Here is a 17590-nt window from a genome sequence, read left to right as displayed (position 1 = left end):
TGCAATTTTGTATACTGTATATACAGTATAACAACAATTATATCTATTTAGTATTTTGACACAATTTCGTTTTATATATTTCATAATAATTGATATGTACTGAATAACTAAGTCTATATTATAAATATTGATTATTGTATATTATTAATTGTTTTAATAAATAAAAGTATAGATACAAAGATAAAAGTATATACCATGTATTGCTTCATTATGTACTTAAATTGCATTTGAAGAATAAGTAGTTTTATCTTAATTATTAGAAATTAAAAGTTTCAATAAATCTATATATAATAGATAATCTATAATAAAATTTCTTATATAAAGCTTATAGTTTTCATATTATAATAATCAATAAATTTAATTACAAATTTATTTACAGTATAAGAAAAAAATTATAGTTATTTTTATTTTAAAAAAACTATAAGAAAATGTTTCAAAAAATATTTTTATTTATTAATTTTATTTATTTATTAATACAATTCATTAATTGTAATGAATTGATTGTCAATACGACTTCAGGCCCTGTAAAGGGTAGGGCAGTACATGTGCTTAACAAAAGTATTGCACAGTATCTGAACATACCATTTGCCGAACCGCCACTCGGGAAACTCAGATTTGCTAAACCCGAACCATTGAAACATCCAAAACAGGTATTAATGATTGTATTTGCATATATATGCAACGATAGATATGAGATAAAAGTGTATCAATAATATAATATATTGAAATATTATATCAGTTAATCGATGGCACCAAAACAGGCAATAGTTGTCCCCAGTATTATGAAGACGGATCCAAACATTTTATGGGAAATATAACTCAAAATGAAGACTGTCTGGTATTGAATGTTTGGACAGACAATGATAACAATAAAACAACAAATGTATTAAAACCGGTAATGTTTTGGATTCACGGCGGAGGACTTACTATGGGATCGAGTTTTCAATGGGAATACAATGGCAGTGCACTGGCAACACATGATGTGGTAGTTGTGTCGGTCAACTATCGGTTGGGTTGGTTAGGCTTTCTATTTGCCGACGAAGAGTCAGCACCGGGAAATGTAGGACTGTATGATCAGACATTAGCTCTTCAATGGGTATTTAAATATATATATATATAAATTTCAAAAAAAAATTTAATCTTATTTTCTTTTAGGTCAGAGATAATATACATGAATTCGGTGGCAATAAAGATCAGATAACTATATTTGGTGAATCAGCCGGCAGTATATCAGTGACAACACACCTGTTATCACCGTTATCTAAAGGACTGTTTCATAGGGCTATTATGCAAAGCGGGGCATTTTTTTATAGCAAAAATACATTACTCACCACTAAAGACCAGGCAGTCGTACAGTCTAAACAAATGGCTGCAAAACTGAATTGTACTGACGCTAGCAAATGGTTAGCCTGTTTAAGGGAACGGGAGGCTAAAGAGTTTGTTAATCCAAAAGTAATGTTGGGTTCAATGGATCCTTTAGTTGGCACTCAATTTTTGCCAATGATTGCACAAATGGCTTTTAAATCTCAAAAATTCAATAAAGGTTTGAAAACTAAATACTATATTATACTATATATTCAATATATATATATGAATAAACTGAAAATTATTGTAATAATACTAATTTATGTTTATTATTATGAAATTTTTTAAAACTTTTATAGATCTAGAAGTAATGGCAGGTGTGGCCAAACATGAGGGCTCATTTCTAGCCTATTATTTACCACAAGCACGTCCTACTGTCAACTTAACAAAACAAGATTTTATTAAATATATACATCAATTGAATGGCATATTTCATGATATTCCCGAAAACAATAGCAATATAATAGAAACATATGTCGGTACTAATGACACCCGGGATGGCATAAAATGGGCTGAATATGATTTGTTTGGTGATTTCATAGTCACCTGTCCGACCTATCAGTTTGCCAAAAATTATGCCCAAAAGTCAATTATTAGCAAAAGTCAAGTATATTTCTATGAGATTACTTATCAACGAGAGGACAATGTGGTCGGTATTTCCAATAAGGAAATGGATGTAACTCATGGCGCGGAACTGGACTTTGTGTTCGGCGCTCCAGTGATTACACCCGAAAAACGGGATACAAAAGTTGACACTGAGTTTAGTCAACAAGTAATGAAATTGTGGACTGATTTTGCTAAATATGGGTAAATATTATTTTTAAATATTATTATAATAATAGTTTTAATTCAATTATTAAATAATAATTATACTAATTTTATTTTGATAGTAAACCTGCAAATAATTGGCCTAAACTTCTAGACAATAGTAATCCAAAGTTACCGACAAAAGTTTATGAACTAAATCCAAAACAAATGCCACATATTTTTGACAATTTATTCATCAAAACATGTGATGGACTTTGGAATGATTATTATAACTAAATCATTCACATAATAATATGATTTTTAAAAAAAAATTATATTTTAAAGTTTTAATTTTAATATAACTAATGTTTAATTAATATTTTGAAAACAAATAAAATAAAATACAGAGTATATAAAAGTCATTAACAACTTATTTATTTATTAAAATAAATTTATTATGGGAAATATTAACTTAATTGCACTGAAAAATTAACTAATAATTATAGGTAAATTTTACCTGTATTTATACAGTTTAATATTTTAATATAATTTATATTACTTTCATATCATTTTAAATTAAAATTTACATAAATAATACAAAATATAAGTGAATTATTATTTATTAACTGTTTAATTATTATGTTTATATTGATTTGTAATCTCAATATACGGACCACTATTAGTTGGTTTGTTGTCATTATTAACATAGATATTGTTGTCTTCAATGATTTCATTGTATTCATCGTAAACTACATCTTTAGTAACATATCTATAGTTTTCGTATTCATTATCATAGACTTCAATGTCGTCGTAAACATCTTTTCCTATTTCTCTATTGATTTTCTGTAAACGTTTTTGTCTTATAAACAAATAGACAACAATCGGTGCTAATATTGTAAGTAATATAATAGTAGTTATACCTATTATTACTATATTTGTTAATGATAAACTGAAAATAGATAATCGATTAATTGGATTGTGTTGTCCCCGAATAGTAGACATTATATCATTACATATGAGATCACTTGATATTTGTTTGTGTTTATCATTATTGTCACTATTATTGACAAAGTGATCGACCCATTCATAAATCTTTACGAAATCAATGAGAAGTGCGGAACAGTTCCACAAATTGTAATCTTCTAATGTCAGAGACTGATCGCCAAATACCGTTCCGCCGACTGTTAGCTCAATATATAGATTGTACGGCACATCAAATGGTTGTCGCTTTTTGTTATAACTATGAGACAGTCTTTTATTGATATCAACAACGGTATGACTGCTGTTATCAAAAAACCACTTGATTTCGGTTTCAGTCCATTCAATGGCATATCTATGAAACCCATTGATATCAATCGGTTTATAGGATGTGCTTTTTGATGGCTTATAAAGAGTTGGGTTTTGACTGTATTTGACATAATTGTAGACTAATTTACCTTGTTCATATGTAAATAAATTGATTGTTTCATCAGTTGATTCTTTATTATCGTTTTGTAAATAAACAGCGACTCGTAATAATCTTCCTAAAGGTAGGGCTGCATTAATCTCAAATCTCCCGTATTTCCAGTTTTCAATTAATTTGATTTTTGCTGTTTTCAAATGATATGTTTTATTGAATTCTGTATTTCCAGTGTTTGCAGTGATAGCCAAAACACCGTTTCTTAGTTGTATTGTTTGTGTATCATTTGAATAACAACTTTGTTTGTCGTTTACATTCTCTGTATAACATATTAATAAATATATTAATATTTTTAATTTTTATAAATTAGATTAAATTATAATAATTATTTTCAAATACCTTCACATTTATATTGATCCCAAGTATCAAATGCTAACCATTTATTAGCATTTAATATATTGTCATTAAATTCTTCGTTAAAAACGAGTTTCAAATATTTTTTCGACTTTTGTTGACTAATCATATCAAACATTAGACTTTGACATATATCAGAAACAACACTATTGTCTGTATTATTTGGCAATGGATTTGTACTAATATTAGTTGTGTTATCAATCCATTGATAAATTCTCATATAATCTACAATAAATGCCGAACAGTTCCACTCTTTATATATATCATTATGGAAACTACCGGCCCATTTGCTAGTTTTTACAACTAAACCAAAATAAAAAGGTTTATCAAATGGTTCGCCAAGTTTTTTGTAGTTACCGGTACTTAGTGTACGGTTTAATGGAAACACAAACGTTTGTTGATCATTGACAAACCACTTGAGCTCATCAACTGTCCAAACAAGTTTATAGACATTAAACATATGGACATCTGATTTGGATACATTTCCTTTTGCATAGATATCTATGGCTGGCTGTCCATAGGTAACTTGATAGTCAACTAATTGATTCATTTGATAGTAATCCATAAATGTAATTTGTCCACTAAGAGCCCACTCCATTGGACTATTGGCACCAAAATAAGTACCGATTTTAATTGTCTCTCCCATTGGAAGGGCTGCTCTCATTTCAAACGTACCGTAAGTCCATCGGGGAATCATATATATTAAACTCGAGGTATAATTTTTGTTTATCTTATAGTCGTAATCATTGCCAACATATTTGACAGACGCTACTAAACATCCGTCAATAAGTTGAATATTATCACGTGATGCACAACTTTTTTCATAGTCGTTATCATCTAATAAAATGTAATTAATTTTTTTTTTAATAATTATAATATAATTTATTTATAAACCCATATACCTGAACATTTGCCAGCTATTGAATCCCATTGATTATTTATTTCCCATTTTTTCACATCAATATATTGATCATTGAATTCATCACTCCATACAAGTTGTAAACTTTTATCGGTGTAAACATTTTGGATGAAAAATACTATTGTAATTAAGTTTTTTATAATTACAATGTTAATAATATTAAATTTAAACATAATAAAAATTTTATTAGACTAAAATTATTATTTACTGCAAAAATAATTTACTATTTTATATCATTTATATCATATTTTTAAAGATAGGAAATTCTATGTTTGGTAATTATAATAATTTAAAATTCATCAACAATAAACATATTTGGTAATAATAAATTTTTAAATTAATATTATTTCTAGAATATATTTATTTTATAATTTTAAATAAAAATAAATTATTTTTTATTAAATAATAAAACAGTATTTAAAACTAATTTATTAACTAAATAGAATTTTTAAGCATTTTTTATTAGTTAAATAATAAAATACTAAATACATATTTTTATATTTAATAAAACTTATTTGAAATTATTATATATTTATTTAATTAAAGGATTTAAAATCAATTATAAAAATTTATATATGAAAACTGTAATTTCCTTTTTTTTAGTTGAAAAGTTCAATTTTCTCATTGAATTTCAGGAAATCGAAATATTTATATTTATCCTTTAATAATTTAATTTTTGTAATGTATAATACAAATATAAAATGTCAAATAAGTTTATAAAATCACTAAAGAATTACAATTTATTTATACATACTATACATTGCAATATTTACATTCAAAAATTACACTGTTTAAGGAGCGCCAAATAAAGTACAGTATTATACAGTATATTGTAAGCTCTAAAAGTGTACAACAATTAAACAATAAATTATAAATATATAAATAAAACGACAACTAATGTATGTATGTATGTATGTATGTGTGTGTGTGTGTGTGTGTGTGTGTGTGTGTGTGTGTGTGTGTGTGTGTGTGTGTGTGTGTGTGTGTGTGTGTGTGTGTGTGTGTGTGTGTGTGTGTGTGTGTGTGTGTGTGTGTGTGTGTGTGTGTGTGTGTGTGTGTGTGTGTGTGTGTGTGTGTGTGTGTGTGTGTGTGTGTGTGTGTGTGTGTTAGTCCAGTTAATAATGTTAAATAAACTGGATATCATTGATAATCATAGCATATAAAGATATCGCTTAGTTAAAAATAATTTTATTACTAAATATAATACAATAGATGCGTTTCATTAAATAAATAAGTTTAATATAATCAGGGTCTTTTGTTTATTACATAGTTTTTACTACTCAAACCTGTATTGATTTGTAATCTCAATATACGGACGACTATCAGTTAGTTTGTTGTCTTTATTAACGTAGATATTGTTGTGTTCATTGATTTCATTGTATTCATCGTAAACTATATTATTATTAGCAACATATCTGTAGGACTCGTATTCATTATAATCTTTATCATAGACTTCAATGTCATCATAGGTTTCTCTGACTATATCTCTATTGAGTTTCATTAAACGCTTTTGTCGTATACATAGATAGACAACAATCGGTACTAATATAGTAAGTAATATAATAGTAGTTATACCTATTATTACTATATTTGTCATCGATAAAGTAAAAGTAGACAATGGATCAATTGGATTGTGTTGTCCCCCTATAGTAGACATAATATCACGACAAATGTGATAACTTGACAGTTGTTTGTGTTTATCATTGTTGTCACTATTATTGACAAAGTGATCGACCCATTCATAAATCTTTAGGTAATCAATGAGAAGTGCGGAACAGTTCCACAAATCGTAATCTTCTGAAGTTAGCGACTGATCCCCAAAACCCTTTCCGCCGACTGTTAGCTCAATATATAGATTGTACGGCACATCAAATGGTTGTCGCTTTTTGCTATAACTATGAGACAATCTTTTATTGATATCAACAACGGTATGACTGCTGTTATCAAAAAACCACTTGATTTCGGTTTCAGTCCATTCAATGGCATATCTATGAAACCCATTGATATCAACCGGTTTATAGGATGTGCTTTTTGATGGCTTATAAAGAGTTGGATTTTGACTGTATTTGACATAATTATTAATAAATTTACCTTGTTCATATATAAATAAATTGATTGTTTCATCAGTTGATTGTTTATTATCGTTTTGTAAATAAACAGCGACTCGTAATAATCTTCCTAAAGGTAGGGCTGCATTAATCTCAAACCTCCCATATTTCCAATTTTTAATTAATTTAATTTTTGCTGTTTTCAAATGATATGTTTTATTGAATTCTGTATTTCCAGTGTTTGCAGTGATAGCCAAAACACCGTTTCTTATTTGTATTGTTTGTGTATCATTTGAATAACAACTTTGACTATTGTTAACATCCTCTGTAAAAAATATTTATTTTATTAATTATATTTATATCACATTTTTATTCATTAAATTAAAAATACCGTCACATTTGTATTGATCCCAAGTATTAAAAGCAAACCAATTATTTGCATTTAATATATTGTCTTCAAATTCTTCGTTAAAAACAAGTTTCAAGTATTTTTGTGACTCTTTTTCGACAAACATTTTAGATATTAGACTCTGACATATATCAGGAATAACACTATTATCGGTATTATTAGACATTAGATTTGTACTAATATTTGTTGTGTTATCAATCCATTGATAAACTCTCATATAATCTACAATAAGTGCCGAACAGTTCCACTGTTTATATATATCCTTATGGTAAGCACCGGCCCCTTCGTTGATTTGAACTGAAAGACCAAAATAAAAAGGTTTGTCAAACGGTTCGCCAAGTTTTTTGTAGTTATTGTTTTGTTGTAATGTCTGGTTTAATGGAAACATTAAGGTTTGGTTGTCATTGACAAAGAAATTGAGTTCAGTTTCAGTCCAAACAAGTTTATAGACATTAAATCTGTCGACTTTTGACTCCGACATATTCACATGTATTATACTATTAATAACAGGCTTTCCATAAGTAACTTGAGATACAATCATTTGATCCTTTTGATTGTAATCCATAAATGTAATTTGTCCACTAAGAGCCCACTCTCTGGCACTAACCGGACCCAAATAAGTACCGATTTTAATCGACTGTCCCATTGGAAGGGCTGCTCTCATCTCAAACGTACCGTATGTCCATCTGAGCCACGGAAACATCAAACTCGAGGTATAATTTTTGTTTATCGGATAATCATAATCATTGCCCACATAGTTGACAGACATTACTAAACATCCGTCGATAAGTTGAATATTATCACGTGTTGGACAACTTATTTCATTTGAATTACCTTTTATTTTAATATAAATTATTTATTAAACTTTATTTTCTATTAATTAATATAATTATAAACCAAAATACCTGAACACATTCCAGTCGTTGAATTCCATTTACTATTTATTTGCCACAGTTTTTCATTAATATATTGATCATTGAATTCATCATTCCATACAAGTTGTAAGCTTTTATCGGTGCAAACATTTTTCAGATTAATTAATAATATTATTATTCTTATTATTTCAATGTTAATTATATTAAACTTAAACATCATAAAAATTTTACTTGACTAAAATAATTATTTACTGCAAAAAATAATTGCTATTTTATATTTTTATATTATATGTCATTAAAAAATATTAACTCATATTTTTAAGAATAGGAAATACTAAATTTGGTAATAATAATAATTATTATTATTTATGATTAAACATTGTTTTCCTTAAAAGGTATGATTATTTTTTAAATGAATATTATTAATAGAATACAGAATATCTATTTTATAATCTTAAATAATTATAAATATTATTTTATTAATGTAAATTCAATTGAACAGTATCTAAAAATTATTTATTAGTAACATAGTTCAATAATAAATATATATTTTTTATTTAATAAAATAATTAAAAAAATATTAGATAATCATTAAGTTAAATGTTTTAAAATTCATTATATAATTTTTGTATGAAAAATACAATTTCCTTTTTTTATTTTAAAAGTTCAATTTTCTCATTAAGTTTTAAGTACGCAATAAAAATATAAAGGAAATTGAAGTTTTTGTGTTTATCCTTTAATAATTTAATTTAATGTGTAATAAAATATACAGTGACAAATAACTTTGTAAAATCACTAAAGTAATAAAATATATTTTGTATAATTATTATAGTAATATTTACTTTTTTAATATTATATAACTAATTTATCATTTATCATTATCTAATTGACTAAATAAAGATATAATTGCATAAAATTAACTGTTATTAATTTACTATACAATTGTTTATCTATATATTAAACACGTTTATTGAATGAAACGATAGGATTTTGTTTAGGAGTTATTGCAAAAAGCAAATCAAAATCAAGTGTTGTGTCAGTGTTTTTGGTGGCTTTAATATCATATCTCTGAACCAATGATGCAATATATAGGAATACTTCTGCCGTTCCCATTGCCTCTCCCGGACACGACCTCTTGCCTATTGATTAAACAATTTAATAGATTAATAAATTTTAATTAATTATTATTTGTTTTATAAGACAAACCAAACGAAAATGGTATGAAGTGTTCGGGTTTGAAGAAAACAGTTCCGTTGTCTTTGAGAAACCTTTCGGGTCTAAACACCTGAGGATTGTCCCATAGATTTGGATCGTTATCTATGGCCCACAAATTAATGAATATTTGTGTGCCTTTTGCTATTTGATGTCCACATATTACAGTGTCTTCACTTGTACTATAAATGTTTGAAAACAATTTATTTAATTTAAAATTAATTAATTAATATATTTTTAAAAATAATCAATGTAAAATAATAAAATAGACATACGCCCTGGGTAAATTTATCGTAACAATTGATCTGAATCTCATTACTTCATGAATGAATGCCTGAAGATATGGCATTTGATTTCTGTGTGCATACTGTGGTGTCTTATCTCTGCCGATAATATCATCGATTTCTGTACGAAGTTTTGTTTGTATGTCGGGATATGTGGCCAACACTACAAGTGCCCACTCAAGCAATGATGTCGTAGTACCGGTTCCCGCACCAAACAAGTTAAAAATATTACCAAGCAACATTTTTTCTATTATTAATTATAATATTTAATATAATAAACTATTTTTAAAACTAATATTTACTATTAAATGAAGTCTTAGGATTTGCTTTTTTTAGTTCAGTTAGAAAGGCGTCGATATAATCGCGAAAGTCATTTGAATCCAATGTTTTCTCATGTGATTTAAATTCATCGCTATTTAAATAAAATATTTATTAATAAATTTAAATACAAATAAATAACTTATAAATACAATTACTTAAAATATTCATTCAGTGATTCAATTGTATCTTTAGTTTCTCTAAAACTTTTTGTGGATAAATATTGAAGATTATTGATTACATATTTGCTAAACACTGGAAACTGTGCCATAAATCCTGTTAACGAAAAGCTTGGGTCAGGTTTGACCATTTCATCGATTATTTTCTTTCGTTTGTCATTATAATCGAGTCGTCGGCCGAACAGAAAAGAACTGATATTATTGCTGACACTAATACCCAACACATCGCGAACATTGATATCAGTTCCCAACGATTTGTCAATTAATTCTTCGCACAAATGGTTGATCTCATCGTTGATATGCTCTTCCATTGATGTCTTACCGAATCCCAAATCTCTCAACTGGTGTAATGCAAACCTTCGCTGATCTTTCCATTGCTGTCCACTTATTGATGCAAAACCTAATTATAATTTAAAACATTTTGAATTATAAAAATTATTCAATAATATTATTTACTATTTAATTAACATACTTTCATCTGCAAATACATTGAATATATTATCTTTAGGTCGGGCCAGTACTGAGTCTTGAGATAAGGCATCCTTAATAGATGGCCAGTCGTTCAAAACTACTGTTGGTGATGATCCCAATTGTAGACTTTTAAATAAATAATTTTATTAACAAAAATGTTTAATTAAAATATGAAGAAAAATTAAATACCCAAAAATAGGTCCGTATTTTTTAGACCAATTGACTAATGTTTTCGATGTAATACCAGTAAAGACACCCAAATTGCCAATTAATGGTAAACTCAATGGACCGGGAGGTAACTTCTTTAACACTTTATAATCATTATATATTTTACTAATCAAAACATATAGAAATACTAAACTAATTATTATTAATGAATTTGAAAAAATCCAGTTTATTATTGATATTAAAAACATTTTCAAAATAATAAACTTTAATATAATAAATAATATTAATAACTGAATTTATATTATATATAATCTATAAAATATTACAACTTATAAAATAATTTTAATTTATAAAAACTTTGTTTCCAGTACTCTATTTATATAGGATTTAAAACAAATATTTATAAATAAATATTATTTTTAAATTTGTGTTCATTTTGATAATATATCACATATTTTTATTAGTTAATGCAAATTATAGCTATATTTTTGAATTAGTGCTTTAAGTTTATCAGTTTACAATATTTGACAATCAAAATGAACACAAGTTTACTAAATTTAATATTTTGACAATTTTTTTTTAAATTTTCTAAACATAACTGTAATATATGGTATTTATTAAATTAATTTTTATTTGTTTAGATAAAAGTGCATTTATTTATAAAAATTATTTAAGATAAATACTTTATTATTTAAGATTTACTCATTTTGTTTGATTTATTAACTATTAAGATTATTATAACCTTGGTGGTTATTAAATATAACATGTGTTAAAAATGATAAATATATTCAAAATATTCAAAATACTTTTTATAAATTATTATAATATAAAATATAATTTCAAATAAAACTATTAATAGTATAAAACTTAATTATTACATTATATCTACTATTTTTAAAAAATTCAATAAAATAATAATAATATCGATTAATTATTTTTATTAATTAGTTTATATAAATATTTTTATTGTTTAAATTACATTAATATTTATTATTATTATTATTATTATTATTAATTATATTATTAAATTATACTAATACTGTAAGACTAATATTTTTTTTTAATCAGTACTTACTTATTTGATTAAATAGTATTAAAATTAATTAATTATGAATTTGATTAAATTATTATTTTATTTAAAATTTTTCAAAAAAAATTAATCTTAAAAATATTGTTTACCAATTATATGATCGGAAAACTAAAGTACAGAATGAAAGATAAATTTTTATACTTCTATACTATAAACAGTTGTATCGGAGCTAAAAAAAATCTCTATTAGAGTTGATTGAAAAAAATAATAGCAGAAAAACCAGTGTTTAGTTAGGAAATAAAGCTGAACTATACTTAAAATATTTGATATAAAATATTGTTTTAATTATTATTTATATATTTATAAATATTTTTAATGTTTTTTTATTTGTATAATAATGTTTATTTAATTCATAAATATTAAACACTTTTTTTTGTATAAACATGTTAGGTTTTGTTTATTATTTGTCAGGATATTATTATGTGAACTAGGTACTTTATTGAAGTCACTTAATAATTAAGTATATTTTGGTTTTAATAAAATATGTTTATTGGTTGGATATATTGAAAAGTAATAGTCAATAGATTTGTGATCTATTGATACAAATGGTATATAACTATACAGTTTGGTCGCCAATCCAAGAGTGACTGTGCTCTCCAACTGTACTATCGGTGCCCATAAACTCACAACAGTTTCTCACTGTTGACAGTCGGGTCATAAAATCTTAAAACTATTTTTGTTGCCCATTGGCTACTCAAAGATATCTCTTTCAGCCAATACATCAAATACATGTATATTCAACACAATATACTTAAATACAATTCAAACATATAGTTTCAAACAAAATATAATAATAATAATTCAAATCATGACATAATCCTCTCTCTCTCAATTCAAATACCCATTTGAATTCAAAATAAAGTTACAAAACTATAATATGTCATATAATTATAAAACATCAAAATTATCAAAAATATAAAGTTGCAAAATAAGTTTTACTTATAAATATTCAATAAGTTTTCAATTGATTTACATTATAAATCAATTCACAAAATATTCAAATAACTAATAATAATAGTTATAATAGTCATAATTGTTGTATTGATTATAATTATTATATTGTTGTTGTAGTGACGTTAATGGCATATAATTGGTTGTCGTTAAAGTGTTATCACATTTAGTGTCCAATTGAACGTCGGTAGCAATAGTTTGTTGATACTGTTGTTGGCCATACATAGTTGTCATCATTTTTAATGTTTGTTCAATAACTTCAAGTTTTGAAACCCAATTAACGGTATCATTAGTATTGGTTGTATCCGATGATTGATGAATAGTTGCCAACAGATTGTTTGCCGTATCATACAGTGTATCAATGCGCTCATGTATTATCTTTAGTTTAATTTTTCGTTTATAATCAGTAGTATGCTTAGTATAATTAGCCATCTAATACAACAAACTTAAATATAATTAGTAAAATAAAAATAACTGTTTATTTGTCAAAAGTTACAACAATTTTATTTTCAGGTTTATTAGATAGTTTAGTTACTGTTTGTGTCTCATTACTGGTACATTGAATTGAATGTAAATCAATATCATTTGTATGATTAACATAACTGCAAGTATTATTAGTATCAGAGTTTTTATATCTAAAAACCACATATAAAATAGCAATAATCATACAAATTATAATTATAAATAATATAAAATTTATGAAAATGTGAGTACCTGTAGTACTGTGTAAATAACTATCTACTGTGTCATAACTATTTATTTTGTTAATACTTTCATTTAATTTAGCAAAATAATTATTATTAATAGTTTGTCTCATGTATGGATCAATCACATGATTGATAGTATATGACCAAATCGGTACAAAGTGTAGCTCTGTATGCAAATTTAATGTTTGAGATTCATATATATAATCACTTATTTTAAATGATTCGTTTGCCGGTATGACAAACGGTTCCGGTGGGCACATAATTTCGCGATTAAATAATGTAATATTCAATGTGTTACAGTATACATAATTATAATTTAATGCTTGTTTAACTTGTATGATATCCATAATATCAAAATTATTTTTATCATCACATTGACCTCGTTTCCAGTATTTATTGTTATCAAAATAATTAGTACTAATATTACATTCAGATTCTCTGGGAACTAATATTAAATTTACATTATCTATGCTATTACCTCTCAATGGTTTTACACATTTTGTTATCTCATTAAACAATATGTTTTTAGGTCCGACATATATTGAATGACATAATTTTTTAACATTATTATCATTGACTTTTTGTATTAAATCAAAACTATCGGCAGTCATAACATGCATTTTTGTATCAATTATTTTCATTTGATACCGTATAATAACTAATTCTCTTAATTCATCATGATAACAATTTAATGGTTGCCAAAAATCTTGAGGGCAAGATTCAGTGCAATTTACTGTATAATTAAATAAATCTAATAATTTATAATTTATTTTATTATTTTTAAAATCTCTGGCAATTTCTGTCATTTGTGTTTTAGTATAATGTAATCTTGTTATCAATAGACTCATAGCTCTCATAGCTTTTGGTGTTATCTCTTTGAGAAATAAAACGTCATTTTTCAGTTCAATTACATCACTTGATATATTATGTAATAAGTTATTGTATTGTTCAAAAATCTGTTTACCTATTTTATCATTTAATTTTAATTGATGTATATTTTTCATAGCAATTCGCGACTCTTCCTCTAAGTCAATAATTTTACGCTTATTATTAATATTTTCAATCACAGCAGTGGCACCTAAACCTATACTAGTGATTATACTGATGATAGTAAATAATGCAATTGAACCCAAAAATATGAATCTTTTTTCTCTAATTAAACCAAATTTAGTACTGTCTTTGTTACCAACATTAGTGCAAAAACTATTTAGTGGTTTTAAAAATGAATTATCGTATTCATTGACACACCAGTCATACAATTCATTACTAGATTTTTCATTGAATATGAACTCTTTAAACAATGTACAAGGTGATTTATAATTAACAACTGTAGTTACAGTTTCAATACCTTTTACTACTGGATTTTTACTCTTATGCCATATGATTGGATCAGTAGTTGCTAAACAGTCAATCAATGGTACATAACATATAATAGATAGACAAGCAATTGTCATAAGTGTTAATCTATTAATAGGATTGTGTGTACGTTGACTACGCCTAAGGCCGTCAATCGTACGATAATTAGGGCTATCGTTACTACTGCTGTCGGTATCAGTACTTGTAGTATCAATTTGGGTGATAATAGTATCAATTGATTCAGTAGATTGAGACATATTATACATTACTTGATTGTTGTTGTCTTCCGCTTCACTATCACTGGAATCGGTTGTTGAGTACAGTATTTCGTTATTTTGTTTTGGAATCACTGGTTGTTGTCTTTTATCTCCAAAATGTTTGCTATTAAGCAACTGTTTATTGTATTTAACACTTTTTGTTAAACCTATCGGCTGTGTTGACAAACTAGATATGAATGGTTTGGGGTTTGTTGTCAACTCATTAAAAAGTAAATCTCTATCGAAATATGGTTTCAATCTATCAGCTCTGACAATGTTTGACTTATGGGCTGTACTTTTAAAATCTAATTGATATAGTAGTGGTGATATTTGCCTAACTATAGTGTATATCCCTGTCCAACGTTTTGTCATTTTATCATAATGTAACCCTTTTATAGCCGGGTCATATAATAATACTTGTTCTCCTACTGTAAACAAATGTTCTCTACGTTTGCTATCATATCTGAGTTTATCCCGTTTATGGCCTTTATTTAGATTTTCAATTACTTTTAGTCTAACATCTGTAAGATATTGCGCTAAACCTAAAGCATAGTCATTAACTGTTCCCTTAATTTTGGGTAACTGTAAGTTAAAATCTGGTGGTAGGTTAGGTTTATTACCCATAATTATCTCAAATGGACTATAGTTTGTAGTGCTTTGTATAGTAGCATTGTATGCATAACATACGGGTTTAACATATTTTGACCAATTGGTGTGTTTTTCATTGGCAAACATACTTAAGCAATCAATTAGTGTACCATTATATCTCTCAGTTATAGAGTTAACATGTGGGCAATAACCAGAAGTTTTTACTTGTTTTATGCCCAATAATATGTTTAAATGTGTAAATATTTTGCCTAAAAATGCTTGATTGCAATCAGTAAGTATGCGCTCCGGTAGTACACCATAACTGCATATTAAATCATAAAATAAAAAGTTTGCAACTGCTTTGGCACCACAATTGACAACAGGTTTACATAATGCAAATTTTGAGAATGTGTCAGTTAATACAATAATGTATTCATAGCCATTACTTTTAACTAATTTACCTACGTGATCTAATGCTATTTGTTCAAAACAATAACTAACAATTATTGGTTGCATTAAACCTATTGGTCTCTGTCTCAACCTTTTTCTCTTTTGACACTCAATACAAGATTTAATATAGTATTTAATGTATTTAGACATTTCAGGCCAATATAAATGATCGCATATTTTACGTATAGTCCTTTTGACACCTAAGTGAGCACTAGTAGCTAAATCATGATATTGATACAGTATATTCAAAATCATTGATCAGGGAATACATATGAGATATTTAGGTATATTATTACGTATCATAAACTTACATAATATATTGTCAACTAAAATAAATTTATCAACTTTATGTTTGATAGACTTATGAATGTTATCATTGTTTAGCATAGAAATTATTTGTTTCAACTCATTGTCATTGTTTTGTTCAGTAATTAAAATATCAAATTTATTTTTATTACAAAATAAAGTTTTATCTAATTTGATATTATCTACATTAGAATGTACTGTATTAACATTATACTGTATATTGTTTGTTAAACTAATTATATTACAGTTTATTATGTGTTCACTAGATTCTAATGTATTTATGTCAGACTCTGTTATGTTTTTATTGTCAATTATTTTATGATTGATTGGATACCTTGATAGAAAATCTGGTAATTTATTTTGTGATCCAGGTATGTGTGTTATATCAAAATTATAGTTTAACATTATTACTGCAAATTTGTTTAGTCTACCTTTCAAATCCTTTTTACTTTTAATGAATGAAACTGCTTTGTTATCAGTAATTAATTTGAAGTATTTATTAGAAATTAAATCTGAAAAATACTCCATACTCTCGACTGCAGCCATAACTTCCAAGTCATAAATAGGATATGTCCTCTCATTTACATTAGTTGTGCGACTAAAATAACCACATGGATAATATTTGTTATCATGTTTTTGCATCAAAACACCTGCCAGTGCTGTAAGTGATGCATCTGTCCTGAGCTCAGTTTCAAGGCTGTAATCAAATGGCTTAACAAATGGTTGTTCTCTAAACAATTGTTTTATTGTTTTGAATGCTTTCACCTGTTCCTCACCCCATATAAATGGTTGGGATTTCTTTAAAAGTTTTGTAATCGGTTCAACATGTAGGCTATAGTGACCTATCAAACGCTTAGCAAAGTTTAGTACACCTAATATGTGCCTAACTTCCGATACATTAGTTGGTTGTATTAAATTATTTATGGTATCTGTCAGTGATGGTGCTAATTGTATACCTATTTCACTGATTTTATAGCCCAAAAATATGACTGAATCCATAGCAAAATTACATTTATCAGCTCTAAGTGTAAAGTTATATTCAGACAATTTATTTAAAACCTTTTCTAACCTAATGTT

General features: G+C 26.4%; 2 protein-coding genes across 2 annotated transcripts; one reads left to right on the top strand and one right to left on the bottom strand.

Moving 5' to 3' along the window:
• Positions 1-491: 491 nt before the first annotated feature.
• On the top strand, positions 492-2409 carry LOC128963231 (acetylcholinesterase-like; the record flags this gene model as incomplete). The annotated part of the gene is made up of 5 exons (XM_054309731.1): positions 492-650; positions 740-1096; positions 1156-1543; positions 1665-2172; positions 2256-2409. Coding segments are annotated over 5 exons (1566 nt in total), but the record flags the coding sequence as incomplete, so codon positions are not given.
• A 5023-nt stretch (positions 2410-7432) lies between these two features.
• On the bottom strand, positions 7433-8070 carry LOC128963228 (glucan endo-1,3-beta-glucosidase-like). The gene is made up of 2 exons (XM_054309728.1): positions 7513-8070; positions 7433-7444 (listed from the first exon to the last, which is right to left on the bottom strand). The coding sequence occupies exons 1-2, from the start codon at positions 8068-8070 to the stop codon at positions 7433-7435; spliced, it is 570 nt and encodes a 189-aa protein (XP_054165703.1).
• Between the last annotated feature and the right edge of the window lie 9520 nt (positions 8071-17590).

The sequence above is a fragment of the Oppia nitens genome, unplaced genomic scaffold (genome assembly GCF_028296485.1).
Source record: "Oppia nitens isolate AA-2021 unplaced genomic scaffold, nextdenovo-longstitch-racon4-pilon3 scaffold7_pilon_pilon_pilon, whole genome shotgun sequence".
In the NCBI taxonomy this organism is placed as follows: Eukaryota; Metazoa; Arthropoda; class Arachnida; order Sarcoptiformes; family Oppiidae; genus Oppia; species Oppia nitens.
Note: the sequence above shows the minus strand (reverse complement) of the source record. Positions and strands in the feature narration are given on the sequence as shown.